This window comes from Pleurodeles waltl, chromosome 9 (genome assembly GCF_031143425.1).
Source record: "Pleurodeles waltl isolate 20211129_DDA chromosome 9, aPleWal1.hap1.20221129, whole genome shotgun sequence".
Taxonomy (NCBI): Eukaryota; Metazoa; Chordata; class Amphibia; order Caudata; family Salamandridae; genus Pleurodeles; species Pleurodeles waltl.
In genome coordinates this window covers 262,823,734-262,843,543 of record NC_090448.1, presented here as the reverse complement: position 1 = coordinate 262,843,543, position 19,810 = coordinate 262,823,734, and the positions used below count along the sequence as shown (strand labels likewise).

General features: G+C 44.4%; 1 protein-coding gene across 6 annotated transcripts in view; it reads left to right on the top strand.

The window, feature by feature from the left end:
- Window positions 1-19,810, top strand: part of ATP2B2 (ATPase plasma membrane Ca2+ transporting 2) — a 1,884,743-nt gene that overhangs the window by 1,473,231 nt on the left and 391,702 nt on the right. For all 6 annotated transcript variants that reach the window (XM_069206673.1, XM_069206670.1, XM_069206668.1 and 3 more), the window contains one exon: window positions 14,999-15,240. In XM_069206673.1, coding sequence (XP_069062774.1) covers window positions 14,999-15,240 — 242 coding nt within the window. The remainder of the gene's footprint in view (window positions 1-14,998; window positions 15,241-19,810) is intronic.

Below are 19,810 nucleotides of genomic sequence, written 5' to 3'. Positions count from 1 at the left end.
TCCAAATTTTTTAAAGAAAACAGAGGTGTTTTTTGCAAAGTGCCTACCTGTAGATTTTGGCCTCTAGCTCAGCCGGCACCTAGGGAAACCTACCAAACCTGTGCATTTCTGAAAACTAGAGACGTAGGGGAATCCAAGATGGGGTGACTTGTGTGGCTCGGACCAGGTTCTGTTACCCAGAATCCTTTGCAAACCTCAAAATTTGGCTAAAAAAACACATGTTCCTCACATTTCTGTGGCAGAAAGTTCTGGAATCTGAAAGCAGCCACAAATTTCCTTCCACCCAGCGTTCCCCCAAGTCTCCCGATAAAAATGATACCTCACTTGTGTGGGTAGGCCTAGCGCCCGCGACAGGAAACGCCCCAAAGCGCAACGTGGACACATCCAAATTTTTTAAAGAAAACAGAGGTGTTTTTTGCAAAGTGCCTACCTGTAGATTTTGGCCTCTAGCTCAGCCGGCACCTAGGGAAACCTACCAAACCTGTGCATTTCTGAAAACTAGAGACGTAGGGGAATCCAAGATGGGGTGACTTGTGTGGCTCGGACCAGGTTCTGTTACCCAGAATCCTTTGCAAACCTCAAAATTTGGCTAAAAAAACACATGTTCCTCACATTTCTGTGGCAGAAAGTTCTGGAATCTGAGAGGAGCCACAAATTTCCTTCCACCCAGCGTTCCCCCAAGTCTCCCGATAAAAATGATACCTCACTTGTGTGGGTAGGCCTAGCGCCCGCTACAGGAAACGCCCCAAAGTGCAACATGGACACATACAAATGTTTGAAAGAAAACAGATTTGTTTTTTGTAAAGTGCCTACCTGTAGATTTTGGCCTCTAGCTCAGCCGGCACCTAGGGAAACCTAACAAACCTGTGCATTTCTGAAAACTAGAGACTTAGGGGAATCCAAGATGGGTGACTTGTGTGGCTCGGACCAGGTTCTGTTACCCAGAATCCTTTGCAAACCTCAAAATTTGGCTAAAAAAACACATGTTCCTCACATTTCTGTGGCAGAAAGTTCTAGAATTTGAGAGCAGCCACAAATTTCCTTCAACCCAGCGTTCCCGCAAGTCTCCCGATAAAAATGATACCTCACTTGTGTGGGTAGGCCTAGCGCCCGCGACAGGAAACGCCCCAAAGCGCAACGTGGACACATCCAAATTTTTGAAAGAAAACAGAGGTGTTTTTTGCAAAGTGCCTACCTGTAGATTTTGGCCTCTAGCTCAGCCGGCACCTAGGGAAACCTACCAAACCTGTGCATTTCTGAAAACTAGAGACCTAGGAGAATCCAAGATGGGGTGACTTGTGTGGCTCGGACCAGGTTCTGTTACCCAGAATCCTTTGCAAACCTCAAAATTTGGCTAAAAAAATACATGTTCCTCACATTTCTGTGGCAGAAAGTTCTGGTATCTGAGAGGAGCCACAAATTTCCTTCCACACAGCGTTCCCCCAAGTCTCCCGATAAAAATGATACCTCACTTGTGTGGGTAGGCCTAGCGCCCGCTACAGGAAACGCCCCAAAGTGCAACATGGACACATCCAAATGTTTGAAAGAAAACAGATTTGTTTTTTGTAAAGTGCCTACCTGTAGATTTTGGCCTCTAGCTCAGCCGGCACCTAGGGAAACCTACCAAACCTGTGCATTTCTGAAAACTAGAGACTTAGGGGAATCCAAGATGGGTGACTTGTGTGGCTCGGACCAGGTTCTGTTACCCAGAATCCATTGCAAACCTCAAAATTTGGCTAAAAAAACACATGTTCCTCACATTTCTGTGGCAGAAAGTTCTAGAATTTGAGAGCAGCCACAAATTTCCTTCCACCCAGCGTTCCCCCAAGTCTCCCGATAAAAATGATACCTCACTTGTGTGGGTAGGCCTAGCGCCCGCGACAGGAAACGCCCCAAAGCGCAACGTGGACACATCCAAATTTTTGAATGAAAACAGAGGTGTTTTTTGCAAAGTGCCTACCTGTAGATTTTGGCCTCTAGCTCAGCCGGCACCTAGGGAAACCTACCAAACCTGTGCATTTCTGAAAACTAGAGACCTAGGAGAATCCAAGATGGGGTGACTTGTGTGGCTCGGACCAGGTTCTGTTACCCAGAATACTTTGCAAACCTCAAAATTTGGCTAAAAAAATACATGTTCCTCACATTTCTGTGGCAGAAAGTTCTGGAATCTGAGAGGAGCCACAAATTTCCTTCCACACAGCGTTCCCCCAAGTCTCCCGATAAAAATTATACCTCACTTGTGTGGGTAGGCCTAGCGCCCGCGACAGGAAACTCCCGAAAGCGCAACGTGGACAAATCCAAATTTTTTAAAGAAAACGGAGGTGTTTTTTGCAAAGTGCCTACCTGTAGATTTTGGTCTCTAGCTCAGCTGGCACCTAGGCAAACCTACCAAACCTGTGCATTTCTGAAAACTAGAGACCTAGGGGAATCCAAGATGGGGTGACTTGTGTGGCTCGGACCAGGTTCTGTTACCCAGAATCCTTTGCAAACCTCATAATTTGGCTAAAAAAACACATGTTCCTCACATTTCTGTGGCAGAAAGTTCTGGAATCTGAGAGGAGCCACTAATTTCCTTCAACCCAGCGTTCCCCCAAGTCTCCCGATAAAAATGATACCTCACTTGTGTGGGTAGGCCTAGCGCCAGCCACAAGAAACGCCCCAAAGCGCAACGTGGACACATCCAAATTTTTTAAAGAAAACTGAGGTGTTTTTTGCACAGTGCCTACCTGTAGATTTTGGCCTCTAGCTCAGCCGGCACCTAGGGAAACCTACCAAACCTGTGCATTTCTGAAAACTAGAGACCTAGGGGAATCCAAGATGGGGTGACTTGTGTGGCTCGGACCAGGTTCTGTTACCCAGAATCCTTTGCAAACCTCAACATTTGGCTCAAAAAACACATGTTCCTCACATTTCTGTGGCAGAAAGTTCTGGAATCTGAGAGGAGCCACAAATTTCCTTCCACCCAGCGTTTCCCCAAGTCTCCAGATAAAAATGATACCTCACTTGTGTGGGTAGGGCTAGCGCCCGCGACAGGAAACGCCCCAAAGCGCAACGTGGACACATCCAAATTTTTGAAAGAAAACAGAGGTGTTTTTTTGCAAAGTGCCTAACTGTAGATTTTGGCCTCTAGCTCAGCCGGCACATAGGGAAACCTACCAAACCTGTGCATTTCTGAAAACTAGAGACCTAGGGGAATCCAAGATGGGGTGACTTGTGTGGCTCGGACCAGGTTCTGTTACCCAGAATCCTTTGCAAACCTCAAAATTTGGCTCAAAAAACACATGTTCCTCACATTTCTGTGGCAGAAAGTTCTGGAATCTGAGAGGAGCCACAAATTTCCTTCCACCCAGCGTTTCCCCAAGTCTCCAGATAAAAATGATACCTCACTTGTGTGGGTAGGGCTAGCGCCCGCGACAGGAAACGCCCCAAAGCGCAACGTGGACACATCCAAATTTTTGAAAGAAAACAGAGGTGTTTTTTTGCAAAGTGCCTAACTGTAGATTTTGGCCTCTAGCTCAGCCGGCACATAGGGAAACCTACCAAACCTGTGCATTTCTGAAAACTAGAGGCGTAGGGGAATCCAAGATGGGGTGACTTGTGTGGCTCGGACCAGGTTCTGTTACCCAGAATCCTTTGCAAACCTCAAAATTTGGCTAAAAAAACACATGTTCCTCACATTTCTGTGGCAGAAAGTTCTGGAATCTGAGAGGAGCCACAAATTTCCTTCCACCCAGCGTTTCCCCAAGTCTCCCGATAAAAATGATACCTCACTTGTGTGGGTGGCCTAGCGCCCGCGACAGGAAACGCCCCAAAGCGCAACGTGGACACATCCAAATGTTTGAAAGAAAACAGAGGTGTTTTTTGCAAAGTGCCTACCTGTAGATTTTGGTCTCTTGCTCAGCCGGTACCTAGGGAAACCTACCAAACCTGTGCATTTCTGAAAACTAGAGACCTAGGGGAATCCAAGATGGGGTGACTTGTGTGGCTCGGACCAGGTTCTGTTACCCAGAATCCTTTGCAAACCTCAAAATTTGGCTAAAAAAACACATGTTCCTCACATTTCTGTGGCAGAAAGTTCTGGAATCTGAGAGGAGCCACAAATTTCCTTCCACCCAGCATTCCCCCAAGTCTCCCGATAAAAATGATACCTCACTTGTGTGGGTTGGCCTAGCGCCCGCGACAGGAAACGCCCCAAAGCACAACGTGGACACATCCAAATGTTTGAAAGAAAACAGAGGTGTTTTTTGCAAAGTGCCTACCTGTAGATTTTGGTCTCTAGCTCAGCCGGCACCTAGGGAAACCTACCAAACCTGTGCATTTCTGAAAACTAGAGACCTAGGGGAATCCAAGATGGGGTGACTTGTGTGGCTCGGACCAGGTTCTGTTACCCAGAATCCTTTGCAAACCTCAAAATTTGGCTAAAAAAACACATGTTCCTCACATTTCTGTGGCAGAAAGTTCTGGAATCTGAGAGGAGCCACAAATTTCCTTCCACCCAGCGTTCCCCCAAGTCTCCCGATAAAAATGATACCTCACTTGTGTGGGTTGGCCGAAACGCCCCAAAGCGCAACGTGGACACATCCAAATGATTGAAAGAAAACAGAGGTGTTTTTTGCAAAGTGCCTACCTGTAGATTTTGGCCTCTAGCTCAGCCGGCACCTAGGGAAACCTACCAAACCTGTGCATTTCTGAAAACTAGAGACTTAGGGGAATCCAAGATGGGTGACTTGTGTGGCTCGGACCAGGTTCTGTTACCCAGAATCCTTTACAAACCTCAAAATTTGGCTAAAAAAACACATGTTCCTCACATTTCTGTGGCAGAAAGTTCTAGAATTTGAGAGCAGCCACAAATTTCCTTCCACCCAGCGTTCCCCCAAGTCTCCCGATAAAAATGATACCTCACTTGTGTGGGTAGGCCTAGCGCCCGCGACAGGAAACGCCCCAAAGCGCAACGTGGACACATCCAAATTTTTGAAAGAAAACAGAGGTGTTTTTTGCAAAGTGCCTACCTGTAGATTTTGGCCTCTAGCTCAGCCGGCACCTAGGGAAACCTACCAAACCTGTGCATTTCTGAAAACTAGAGACCTAGGGGAATCCAAGATGGGGTGACTTGTGTGGCTCGGACTAGGTTCTGTTACCCAGAATCCTTTGCAAACCTCAAAATTTGGCTAAAAAAACACATGTTCCTCACATTTCTGTGGCAGAAAGTTCTGGAATCTGAGAGGAGCCACAAATTTCCTTCCACCCAGCGTTCCCCCAAGTCTCCCGATAAAAATTATACCTCACTTGTGTGGGTAGGCCTAGCGCCCGCGACAGGAAATGCCCCCAAGCGCAACGTGGACACATCCAAATTTTTGAAAGAAAACGGAGGTGTTTTTTGCAAAGTGCCTACCTGTAGATTTTGGTCTCTAGCTCAGCCGGCACCTAGGGAAACCTACCAAACCTGTGCATTTCTGAAAACTAGAGACCTAGGGGAATCCAAGATGGGGTGACTTGTGTGGCTCGGACCAGGTTCTGTTACCCAGAATCCTTTGCAAACCTCAAAATTTGGCTAAAAAAACACATGTTCCTCACATTTCTGTGGCAGAAAGTTCTGGAATCTGAGAGGAGCCACAAATTTTCTTCCACCCAGCATTCCCCCAAGTCTCCCGATAAAAATGATACCTCACTTGTGTGGGTTGGCCTAGCGCCCGCGACAGGAAACGCCCCAAAGCGCAACGTGGACACATCCAAATGTTTGAAAGAAAACAGAGGTGTTTTTTGCAAAGTGCCTACCTGTAGATTTTGGCCTCTAGCTCAGCCGGCACCTAGGGAAACCTACCAAACCTGTGCATTTCTGAAAACTAGAGACTTAGGGGAATCCAAGATGGGTGACTTGTGTGGCTCGGACCAGGTTCTTTTACCCAGAATCCTTTGCAAACCTCAAAATTTGGCTAAAAAAACACATGTTCCTCACATTTCTGTGGCAGAAAGTTCTAGAATTTGAGAGCAGCCACAAATTTCCTTCCACCCAGCGTTCCCCCAAGGCTCCCGATAAAAATGATACCTCACTTGTGTGGGTAGGCCTAGCGCCCGCGACAGGAAACGCCCCAAAGCGCAACGTGGACACATCCAAATTTTTGAAAGAAAACAGAGGTGTTTTTTGCAAAGTGCCTACCTGTAGATTTTGGTCTCTAGCTCAGCCGGCACCTAGGGAAACCTACCAAACCTGTGCATTTCTGAAAACTAGAGACCTAGGGGAATCCAAGATGGGGTGACTTGTGTGGCTCGGACCAGGTTCTGTTACCCAGAATCCTTTGCAAACCTCAAAATTTGGCTAAAAAAACACATGTTCCTCACATTTCTGTGGCAGAAAGTTCTGGAATCTGAGAGGAGCCACAAATTTCCTTCCACCCAGCGTTCCCCCAAGTCTCCCGATAAAAATGATACCTCACTTGTGTGGGTAGGCCTAGCGCCCGCGACAGGAAATGCCCCAAAGCGCAACGTGGACACATCCACATTTTTGAAAGAAAACGGAGGTGTTTTTTGCAAAGTGCCTACCTGTAGATTTTGGTCTCTAGCTCAGCTGGCACCTAGGGAAACCTACCAAACCTGTGCATTTCTTAAAACTAGAGACCTAGGGGAATCCAAGATGGGGTGACTTGTGTGGCTCGGACCAGGTTCTGTTACCCAGAATCCTTTGCAAACCTCAAAATTTGGCTAAACAAACACGTGTTCCTCACATTTCTGTGGCAGAAAGTTCTGGAATCTGAGAGGAGCCACAAATTTCCTTCCACCCAGCGTTCCCCCAAGTCTCCAGATAAAAATGATACCTCACTTGTGTGGGTAGGCCTAGCGCCCGCGACAGGAAACGCCCCAAAGCGCAACGTGGACACATCCAAATTTTTGAAAGAAAACAGAGGTGTTTTTTGCAAAGTGCCTACCTGTAGATTTTGGCCTCTAGCTCAGCCGGCACCTAGGGTAACCTACCAAACCTGTGCATTTCTGAAAACTAGAGACCTAGGGGAATCAAGATTGGGTGACTTGTGTGGCTCGGACCAGGTTCTGTTACCCAGAATCCTTTGCAAACCTCAAAATTTGGCTAAAAAAACACATGTTCCTCACATTTCTGTGGCAGAAAGTTCTGGAATCTGAGAGGAGCCACAAATTTCCTTCCACCCAGCGTTTCCCCAAGTCTCCAGATAAAAATGATACCTCACTTGTGTGGGTAGGCCTAGCGCCCGCGACAGGAAACGCCCCAAAGCGCAACGTGGACACATCCACATTTTTGAAAGAAAACAGAGGTGTTTTTTGCAAAGTGCCTAACTGTAGATTTTGGCCTCTATCTCAGCCGGCACCTAGGGAAACCTACCAAACCTGTGCATTTCTGAAAACTAGTGACCTAGGGGAATCCAAGATGGGGTGACTTGTGTGGCTCGGACCAGGTTCTGTTACCCAGAATCCTTTGCAAACCTCAAAATTTGGCTAAAAAAACACATGTTCCTCACATTTCTGTGGCAGAAAGTTCTGGAATCTGAGAGGAGCCACAAATTTCCTTCCACCCAGCGTTCCCCCAAGTCTCCCGATAAAAATGATACCTCACTTGTGTGGCTTGGCCTAGCGCCCGCGACAGGAAACGCCCCAAAGCGCAACGTGGACACATCCAAATGATTGAAAGAAAACAGAGGTGTTTTTTGCAAAGTGCCTACCTGTAGATTTTGGCCTCTAGCTCAGCCGGCACCTAGGGAAACCTACCAAACCTGTGCATTTCTGAAAACTAGAGACTTAGGGGAATCCAAGATGGGTGACTTGTGTGGCTCGGACCAGGTTCTGTTACCCAGAATCCTTTGCAAACCTCAAAATTTGGCTAAAAAAACACATGTTCCTCACATTTCTGTGGCAGAAAGTTCTAGAATTTGAGAGCAGCCACAAATTTCCTTCCACCCAGCGTTCCCCCAAGTCTCCCGATAAAAATGATACCTCACTTGTGTGGGTAGGCCTAGCGCCCGCGACAGGAAACGCCCCAAAGCGCAACGTGGACACATCCAAATTTTTGAAAGAAAACAGAGGTGTTTTTTGCAAAGTGCCTACCTGTAGATTTTGGCCTCTAGCTCAGCCGGCACCTAGGGAAACCTACCAAACCTGTGCATTTCTGAAAACTAGAGACCTAGGGGAATCCAAGATGGGGTGACTTGTGTGGCTCGGACCAGGTTCTGTTACCCAGAATCCTTTGCAAACCTCAAAATTTGGCTAAAAAAACACATGTTCCTCACATTTCTGTGGCAGAAAGTTCTGGAATCTGAGAGTAGCCACAAATTTCCTTCCACCCAGCGTTCCCCCAAGTCTCCCGATAAAAATGATACCTCACTTGTGTGGGTAGGCCTAGCGCCCGCGACAGGAAATGGTCCAAAACACAACGTGGACACATCACATTTTTTCATAGAAAACAGTGCCTACCTGTAGATTTTGGCCTCTAGCTCAGCCGGCACCTCGGGAAACCTAGCAAACCAGCGCATTTTTGAAAACTAGAAACGCAGGGGAATCCAAGATGGGGTGATTTGCGGGGCTCTGACTAGGTTATGTTACCTAGAATCCTTTGCAAACATCAAAAAAACACTTTTTCCTCTCATTTTGGTGACAGAAAGTTCTGGAATCTGAGAGGAGCCACAAATTTCCTTCCACCCAGCGTTCCCCTAAGTCTCTCGATAAAAATGGTACCTCACTTGTGTGGGTAGGCCTAGCGCCCACAAAAGGAAATGGCCCAAAACACAACGTGGACACAACATATTTTTTCACAGAAAACAGGTGTTTTTTGCAAAGTGCCTACCTGTGGATTTTGACCTCTAGCTCAGCCGGCCCCAGGGGGGGGCAGAAATGCCCTAAAATAAATTTGACCCTCCACCTCCCCCAAACTCCCCCTGCCCGGGAGCGACCCTTGCCTACGGGGTTGGTCCCCCTACGTGACATTGGCTCCAAATAACAAATCCCCAGTGCCTAGTGGTTTCTGCCCCCTTGGGGGCAGATTGACCTAAAATCGACCAATCTGCCCCCAAGGGGGGCAGGAATGGTCTAAATACAATTTGCCCCTCAGGGGAGCGACCCTTGCCTGATGGGTCGCTCCCCATCTCTAAAAAAACAATCAAACAGATCGGCCTAATAATAGGCTTAGGGGGGCAGAAATGGCCTAAAATAAATTTGCCCCCCAATCCGCACCCCCCCCCCCGGGAGTGACCCTTGCCTACGTGGTCGCTCCCCCTGTGTGACATTGGCGCCAAAAAACGAATCCCCGGTTCCTAGTGGTTTCTGCGGGGCAGATTGACTGATGGGTCGCTCCCCATCTCTAAAAAAACAACAAAAAAAAACACAAAAATTTTTTTTGCCCTGGCTCCTAGAGGTTTCTGCCCCCCCTGGTGGCAGATCGGCCTAATAATAGGCTGATCTGCCCCCAGGCGCCAGGGGGGCAGAAATGGCCTAAAATAAATTTGCCCCCCCAAACCCACCCCCGGAGCGACCCTTGCTTACAGGGTCGCTCCCCCTGCGTGACATTGGTGCCAAAAAACAAATCCCCGGTGCCTAGTGGTTTCTGCCCCCTTGGGGGCAGATTTACCTGAAATCGACCAATCTGCCCCCAAGGTGGGCAGAAATGGTCTAAATACAATTTGTCCCCCAGGGGAGCGACCCTTGCCTGATGGGCCTCTCCCCATCTCTAAAAAAACAAACAAAAACAAAAAAGTTGCCCTGGCGCCTAGAGGTTACCTAGAGAATACCAATAGGCCGATCTGCCCCAGGGGCGGCAGAGATGGCCTAAAATAAATTTGCCCCCTCCGCCCCCGGGGAGCGACCCTTGCCTACAAGGTTGCTCCCCTTGCGTGACGGCGCAAAAAAAAGATCCCTGGTGCCAAGTGGTTTCTGCCCCCCTTGGGGGCAGATTGACCTAAAATCGGCCGATCTGCCCCCAAAGCGGGCAGAAATGGCCTAAATACAATTTGCCCCTCCAGGGGAGCGACCCTTGTCCAAGGGGTCGCTCCCCATCTGTAAAACAAACAAACAAAAAAATCCCTGGTGCCTAGTGGTTTCTGCCCCCAAGGGGGGCAGATCAGCCTAATCAAAATATGCTGATCTACCCCCCATGGGGGCAGAAATGGCCTAAAATATTCCCCCCCCCCCAGGGAGCGACCCTTGCCTAAGGGGTCGCTCCCCTTGCGTGAAATTCTCGCAAAAAAAAAAAACTCCCTGGTGTCTAATGGTTTCATCAAATGGCCAATGGCATGGACACTGCAGGGGCCCCCATAACAGGGCCCCACAAAGATTTTCAGTGTCTGCCATGCAGACGGGTGCAACTGCACCCGTCGCACCCCTTCCACTCACATCCTCATGGAAGGGGGTTTCCCGCTGGGCTGGAGGGTGGCCTTCTGCGGTCACCCGCCAGCCCAGCGGGAAACTCAGAATAACCGCGGCGGTCTTTTGACCGTGCAGCGGTATTCTGCCGGCGGGACTTTGGCGGGCGGCCTCCGCCGCCCGCCAAAGTCAAAATGAGGGCCATAGTGCCTTAAATTGTATTCTACAACTTATGGGCAGCCAATGAAGAGTTTTGAGTGCCTCACTTGCAGATTGAGTGTTTGAGATACCTAGCCGTATTGGGGCTGCAGCGTTTTGAACAACCTGAAGTGTTTTATTCACTGACTTTGGATTGCCTAGATAAATCAAATTCTCATAGTCTAGGCACAACAGGATCAATCCTTGAATCATGATTCTCTGTGACTCTATTGGGGAGCCATTTCAGGACCTTTCACAAGGATCTCAGGAGGCCAAAACAGCTGTCAGCCACCATTTTTTGCTTAGTAGGCCATGATCAGCTGATTGTCCAGGAACATCCCCAAACCTTTTACTTCTACCTTGAGGACTGGACGCCCTTCCAAATGAGAAGGTCAGACGATTTGATCCCAGAGCATTAGCTTGCTCCCTAATACCAAAACTTGAGTTTTTTCTCCATTCAAGTTCAGACAGCTGGCTGTCATCCATTCCAATACCTTTACTAAGCAGCTTTTAAGTCTTGCCGAAATGGAGTCCATGTCTGGTGACAATGTGAAAATCTTTTGGGTATCATACGCATAAGATACCATATCAAAACCAAAAGAGCAGATGATAGCCGCTAAGAGCCAGACATAAACGTTAAAAAGTGGAGGGCTCAGGGACGAGCCCTGCAGAACTCTCTAGTAAAGTGGAAATACATGTGCCCAGGGCATGTAAATTAAATTCTACTTGTGGGTCTGAAACATTGATTGTGCCACCCACTTAAGTGCCCCTTTACGAAATGTCTCAGGCCTGCCATTAAAGTCGGTGTGTGCAGTTTTTAACTGCCATGTCGACCTGGCAAAATACACCTTCTGCCAGGCCCAAACCTTCCATTATTATACATTTTAGTCATCCCTAGGCTGGGCTCTGAGCAGCCCAGAGGCAGGGTGCAGTGTATATAAAAGGTAGGCCAAGTACTTCAAAATTATATGTATTGGTAGTGAAAAACTCTTAAACTCATTTTGCACTACCGCAAGGCCTGCCTCTTCCATAGGACAACATTGGAGTTGCCTTATTACATTTGGTAAGTGTAATTTCCAAATGGGAATAGGTAAGCAGTTCATGTTTGGTGTCTCTGGAATCACAAGGTAAAATCATAACTTATGGTGAAGTCAGATTTTAAATTGTAATTCTGAAAAATCCACTATTAGAAAATTGGCATTTTCCTGCCATAGCCATTCAGTGCTGTTGCCTGTGCCTGGGTCACATGACTGGGTGTAGCTGACAGTTGAGCTTTGTGTATTTCTCCCAGAGGAGCTGGGCACAGCACCTCTTACATGTGCTTAGGCAAAGCCCTGCCTCTACAAAAAGGCTTGTATACCTCCTGGTTATAAATACTGGACCTGTGGAAATTGTGCTATGCAGCTATGCTGCTGAAAGGAATGCCACTCTGCAGGACTTCTGCTTTTAAAAAAACTGCTGCCCTGATGTGCCGATCTGCTGCATCCTGCCCTCCTGCCTGGGAAGGAAGAACTGGACCTGCAATTTAATCTTAAACTTAAGGCACCAGAGTGACTCCAAGGGCTAGTCTGCTGCTCTCCTGACCTGAGCATCAAGGACATAAAAGGCTCCCTGTGCCACCCGCTGGACCCAGCTGCAGCAACTTCCTGACCCCCAAGAGGACCCCCTCAGGTCCCAGACCTTTGGTGTGGTTCAGCAAGCTTAAATCACGCTTTTGGGCTCTTTGCCACTAGAAATTAGCCAGTTTGCACTGAGACCTCACCGACCTCACCAATCGATCCGTGAGTCTATGTGAAGCGCTGCCAGCCACTCCAGCTTCGGCGGATTGTGGGGGACCACCAATGCAAAGCTTCACCCACCCATCCACAACAGAAGGCCTGCTTTTCATGCAACACCAACAGTTTCCCACAACAGAACGGGGATGAGAGCACACTGCCTCACACCACAGCACAGTTTACACCTTAGCATTGTGGTAAATGCAGTACAATGTTTGCACTTACTTGAGTATTAGCTGTAGTTTTTCACCAGAGTCGGTGCAGATAGTGCTGTTCTTCTCTAAACACGTGTTTCTGGATTTTATCTTTCATCAGTTGAGATCAAAAAACAAATTACATCAGGGGTTGCTGAGAATGCTGCCACAGTCCTCTAAGGTCTCAGGTCTCAGTACCTCTCACTGGCGCACAAGTGCATCTCAAAAAGCTAGTCAGCTCACTGGTCTAAGGGGGATGGGAGCACACTGTCTCACATCAAAGTGCAGTTCACCCCTTAGTATTGAGGTAGATGCAGTACAATGCTACTGCTTACCCCCAACACTCTCCTTGCTCCTCGCTGCCCTCTCCAACCAAACCAGGGCTCTTGGCACAAACTTGAGAAGGGAAATTGCAGTAGGACTAATCTGGGGACTGTAGCCAACCTGCTCTTGGTCACAGTTGGCCTGCACTTGTGACTTTGACCCTGTCCAGCATGGCCAGATATCCTGAGTTAGTGCTTTGTGCTTTTTGGCACTAGTTTCACTAAATTCTTTAAGAAGTCATATGTCCAATTCTGCAAATCAGATTTTTGTCATTTTGGTCTCGTTTTGTTTATTAAATTGAAATGCATTTTTCTGATTTGGTGTGAGATCCTTTTTATGTGGTGTTTTCACTGTGTTACTGTTAGAATTGTTGCACAAATACTTTACACATTGCTTCTAGGTTAAGCCTGACTGATCTGTGCCAATCTACCAGGGGATTGAAGACAGGTTAATTTGGGGGTTGCTGATGACTTACCCTGACAAGGATTGTTAGTGCTGCTTGACCAGGGCTCATACCCCAGTCAATAGCCCAATTTCTTACAAGCCATCAATGTGTAAAACATTGATTGCATGGAGTAGGAGTATCAGATTATTTTAACAAAAGTTACGTGTGCTCAGAAAATACTCTTAAGTTTTCTGCAGACAGTTGTCTATGGAAGACTTGTTGGCCTGACTGTTGTGCCGCATTCCAGTTGGTAACTATGGATCTTGGTTCAAAATCACTCCCTTTAATATACTTTCATGAAATATTTAGGCCATGTGTCCCATGAAATTTCAACTTTAGGAAAACGTCATCTGGTGTGTCTTACTGGTATGTCAGTCCACCAAGGTTTATTGTAATTCGCACAGAAGGCTTATAGCACTCTGTTCACACAAAATTTCATGTATGCATTCAATTGGGGAAGCAGGTTGCCTGTAAGACACTAAGGTTTGTAGAATTTCATCCAGGCATTGAGTAGGTGAAGCAGGTTGTCTGCAAGATGCTATGGTCTCTGTGTCTCAGGTTTTGAAAGTTGTCCAGGTATTTCCTTCAAATGTGCACCAAGAATTTGTTCAAATTAGTTTCACCTCTTATGGCCAGAACCAGAGTTTGGAAAAAACAGGACATTCAACAAAAAGTGGAGAATGTTCAAGCCACCAATTCATAGTGACATTGGCTTTAATGCATTGAACATGGCATGCAGCGCATCTGGTACAATTTGACTGATGTTTTATATCTTTCCCAAGTAAGGTTCTTACTACTTAAGTTGCAAAATAGAGGTTGTGTAAGAATTTTCAATGAGAAAGCCAATTATTCAATTGGTGACCTAGATGTTAGTCCATGTCATAGTTCCCACATACAACACTTGTATGTATGATTACTCCTAGATGGTATTTTGTCTATGAAAAACTACAAAAATCAGGGTTCTGAATAGAACTCAGTCTTATAACTTCTGTATTTGTTTTATTATATAACATGGTGAATCGGATCAGGATGAAAATAGTATTTAGCCTAGAATGAATAGTCATGGAATATCATAGAGAAAGGTCTGGCATAGATATTTTTTTTACTAAATATCTGTTATGAAAATATCACCCAATTAGACTAAAGAATAGAAAACCTACACCTGATGTAATAATTTTTTTAATGGCGTTTAGGACAAGATTGTTATGTTAGTTGATGTTGTACATGACACTGTGGCATACAACAATCTAGAGCAAATTCGCTAATACTGTTCGAACTGCATAGATAAAATATATAAAAATCGGTTACGACTGTCCCGTGCCTTTTCTTTTAGATAATGTTAACATAGACAGAGCATAATATTAGACTGATGTCAATATAATGTAATGCTACCAAATATGAATATTTCACATTCCGTTTTGACTGGACTAACTTTGGCTAATATTCTAAGAACGTACTGTGTTATTACAATTTTAAAATGGGATTTATGGGAAAAAGTCCTGTAGTTTAGAGCTGAGATTAAAAAAATAAATACAAAAATCTAAATTTCTACTTCAAGCAGCACTGTTCTGATAAAATGCTAGTTTCTGCTTATTACATATCCATGTCTGAGGCCTCCATTTCTCTATTAAGCTAGCACATTTTCTGTTTTTTAAAATATAATTATGGATTAATTCATATTTCTATTAGTTGTCGTTTATACTAGTCAGACATAACCTCCATTTGCTTTTCTTTCTTTAATTTAGCCACCGGAGAATGGTGTTGGCTTGCCACGTCAGGTTGGAAACAAGACAGAATGTGGCTTGTTGGGATTAATTCTGGACCTAAAGCGTGATTACCAACCTGCTCGAAATCAAATACCAGAGGAGAAACTGTATAAAGTGTATACTTTTAACTCAGCTCGAAAGTCCATGAGTACTGTCATCAAGTTACCTGACAACAGTTTCCGAATGTACAGCAAAGGAGCTTCTGAAATTGTTCTAAAAAAGTAAGTGCTGCCTTCCCTCATTTCCTGTCACTGTTATCATATTTCTCTTTAGCATTAAATAATTTAGGGCATATTTCTAAACTAGAAAGGTAATTCCTAAAGGTGAGTGACTTCCTTGCCTGTGCTGACAGATAAAGCAAAACTGATATAATGGTAAGAAAACAATACTTGCAAGTAACAGGAAACAATAAGGAGACACATTTTGGGACATATTTACAATGTTTTTCTGATACTTTTTCTCAAACTCCCCCTTAGCAAAAATATAATTCAATTTTCAGAGCCAATGTTCTAAAGAGTAAGGTACAAAGCTCTAGGACCCAGGTTTCCACCACATACAAAATAAAAACTTTTATGTGCTGGAAAAGTCTTTCTGGTTAATAAAAAAATGCTTTTCTTTCACAAAAATGGTTTCTGTAACACTTTCGAATTTGCAAATAGAAAAGGGTTTGAAAGGGGTGTTTCAGGAAGGGATGTATCAATAGTGGGGTCATGAATGCAGTTTCAAACAAATAATAAGTTAGTGACCCCTGAAATGGCATGGCACCTGGTTTGCACAGGGAGAAGCTGTCAACTTGAGAGAGCCTCCCCTTCTGGAATCATGATAGTGCTCTTGGGGAGCAGTAAGTAGTCCAAAAAATAACCCTGTGGTCTCCTCCAGTGTAACTTCAAAGGGATGTCTTTTTCAAAAGCACCAGTTACATTGTTTCCCATATGGGAAAGCAAATGCACAGAAGGCGTTCTGCTGTACCTTGCGGGCCTCCATTTCTAAATTCAAGGCCCGTCTCAGGGGTCACATACTGGGACCTGTCTTACTATTATCAATTAAGCATTTCTTTTTGCGGCCATCTGTTAATGTGCATTGTATGATGTAATCTATTACTACATTCCTTACACCACAAATTGAATTGTCTTTAACAAATCTGATCTGATGGGGTGCAAGCTGCACATCAACTGTTTTTGGAAAGGGAACATAGACTTTCTATATTTGTATAACAGTTTCCTGTATAATGTATGAGACCCAGGCATCTCATGCTTTCTACGATGATGTTGATTTACAGGGCTATAAAAAAAAAAACAAGTATGAACTTTTCACCCCATCAGGAACTCCAGCTATGTGAACTCGTCTACAGAGACCTTTTAAAAGTTTTCGTATAATGCTGTATATATAGAACCGCTCAAAATACTGTCCACACCACATTATGGCAGAAGATACTTCACTCAGATACTGTGCAATCACACCAACCCCAACTTACTACACTTCTTTATTCTTCAGAAAAGATGACCAACACTGCAATCACACATTCAACACATCCCTCCCTTCATGAAAGAAGAAGGCATTACAACACACATCAGAGTCCTCAACAAACAAATGCAACTACAGCAAATGAGGTGCAAAGAGGAAACATGGAAGTAACGTCTCACATAGCATGTCAAATATTCGTACTATAGAAAAGGACATATTGCATAACACCCAATTCTGCAAACACGAGAAAAATGAGAAAAAAACGAGAAAATAAAAAGCTTTGGGTTACACCAGGTATGGCGGCAAAGCCAGGAATGTTAAGGATAGTAACTGCCTATTTTTTGAATCAGAAGGAAGAATGCGATTTTGAAAGGCTCGACTGGTTTAGGTGATCAGGCATTTTTCATCTCTTCACGATTCAGAGTCATAAATTATATCAAAGGATGTCAGGGGCAATGACCATTATCAGAAGCAGTTGGGTCACACACACTTTACCTACATTTAACCACAAGAAAACCCCACCACGCCTTTTGTATAATATGAGAGTAAGTGGAAATGGCTCCCCTGAGGTGTGTCCTGACCCGTGGAAATTGACATATAATTAACAAAAATTTATGCAACATGACTAGTATACAGGAACCCAAGCTAGTCATCAGAGAATCAATTTTTTTATCACCCCAAAGTATAATGCAGTTTAATCTCTCAGTAGTATTTTCCGTATGCAGAAGGCCCATTGACAAACGTCAGTCCTCAAAATAAGAAATATCCATATGTTTAATGCCGGATTTATAATCCCCTAGTGCCTCTTTGTGACACATTAGCATCACTTTTATTACGCTAATGTGGCCCAATGAGGCCAAATTCCCCAGCCCATATTTACAAAGTGGTGCAATGCATGCATTGTACCCCCTTGCTGAAGCAGGTACCCTAATTAGAACTTATTAATGAGTGTTTATGTATTTTGAAAAACGAATTATGTAGAAAGTGAATAACATAGAGAAAAATAATGCACACGTTTGAAAATGTGACTATGGAGAATGGCCGCTAGTGTTCACGAAATGCCATTATTGATGATTAATACTAATGAAATATTGAAAATGGATTAGATCAATGTAGTAATACTAAGACTTATAAAGTATGTTCTAGCTATTAATTGTAGGCCTTAACTTAGCGAGTGTCATGGCCTAGTTTGCCAGGCCTCATGCAGAAAGTGTATTTCTTAGCGGTTTATAAAAATGCTGAGGGAGTGAATTAAACAGTGAAATGTTCATTGTCTTATTAAAAGTGCTTTACAGAAGCTTTCCTTGAGACTCAACTAACAGGAGACGATGTACCTAAAATTGTAACAAGCTGTGTGTAATGTGTGTGAGATGGACTTTCCCAGGATGTGAACAATGAAGATACTGACCGGAGATGAAGATGCAACAAATTTTGTTACCTGACGAGCCAGATGATGAGAACATCGTAAAGCGGACCAATCAACTTCATGTGAAGAGCGAAATATTAGAAACCATAGATTTAGGATACAAATATTAATGGGTAGTGTATAAACATACGATGAATTGACCAATAGGGAATTAGGGGATAGTTTAGGTGACTTTGATATAACAACGCAACAAAGGGAACTTAGACAGACGGTGAGACCAGAGATCTAGAGTGACTTTGGGAGAAGAAGAGATTCAAGATTGTGTTATTGGGGTCGTACTCTCTGACTGAGAGCATGATGCTTTGCTGATCAACTGATGACCTGAGTGCGAAGACTGATTCTGCTTGCTGACCCATACCGTGGATAGGTAGATATGACAATGTGACTGAATTACATTTTTTTTACGTCTTTTCTTTCTAGGTACCAACTGCGCTGTCTTGATAGTTCCCCTAGCTAGATGTTTTTCTAAAATAAAAATCTAAATTGTTTTGCATGAAGTCCAACATGCTAATGATAATCTGGGTTAGTTGAGACTATTCATATGACGATGGATGAAGTATAGGGACAAATGTTTAATGAGCTATCTTGCTGAAATTCTATATATCATATATCTCTATTGCAGCTGACCTTTCTATTGATCTGCACCGTTGCCTTCGAATGTGTTGTGATTCAAGCCTTGATTAGAATGCGTTTCTTTCGTAGCTTTGGTCAATCAGTATTGTTCTTATATGTGTTTCATTTGATTTTGGGATTAATCTACATGACTTTAGCATTGTTAACATAAGGGGAATAAACTTACTAAGCATTCACCAAAGGTGTGGTTTTTCATGGCTGAAAAGTCATGGTGTGTGATAATTACTGACTCCATTGATTATTGATTTAACTAATGGTTATTGATTATCGTGTATTGATTATTGTTTTCTGTTCTGGAGCTATGGTAAGAATATCTTAAACAAGTCAAAAGGTTCATCGACCTATACGTGACCCCTTGTAAGTTTACTTATTAAGGACCGACGCGCTAACACCTTCGAGCCATATTATGCCTGTCCCAGGCATAATGTATGCAAGGAGGGCGTTCCCCGTTAGGGGGACGGCAAAAATGGCACAGTGGAATCTCTTAGTCATTTTTTGCTGCTACATTTAATACGTTTAAATGCACAGAGCAGGTGTTAAGAGGGGACACACCATTGCTTTCAATGGGCCCCTATGTACTGTGTAGGATTAGCACCAACATTTTGGCGCTAATGCTACACAGTACATCAGTAGCATCAAACATTTAGACGCTATTGCCCCTACCCTGCACCATGGTGCACCATATATTAAATATGGTGGACACATGGTGGCATTAGGGGGGGCACTAAGGGATGCCAGAAAAGTGGCTCTGCATTGGATGCAGCGCCACTTTTCATAAATCAGGCCCTAAGCGTGATGTTCATGTTTCAATTGTATTTCAGCAATGTACGAAACTAAGTTGCTCATGCATCACTGACTCCTCCAGCAATGTTGTTAAATGGCCTGCAATTAGTATAATAAATAATTATCGATTTACATTCAGCACTGAGATAGACTGGTATGAAGAAGTAAACCAAGAGTCTGTTACCGTTTAATTAAAGATTGCAAGTTAAATCCACCTATGGAGGCTTTGGGGTTTTGCTCCTATATCAGAGGCTGCCTAGTTTAAACACGCAGCTCAGTAAAGAAGAATTTAATTTGAAGGAGCCTTAGATTTCTTGATGTTCTTTTGTAATGTGCACTTATTTGAAGCTGTCAAGATAGTCCTGTTTTTTCAAAATAAACAAGTAATTTCCTTTGAGTAGAGAGAAGCTAAGAACAGAACAGAGACAAGCGTAATATATTATTTCTCATTGTAAACACTAACCATGAATCTTTTATCATTTTAA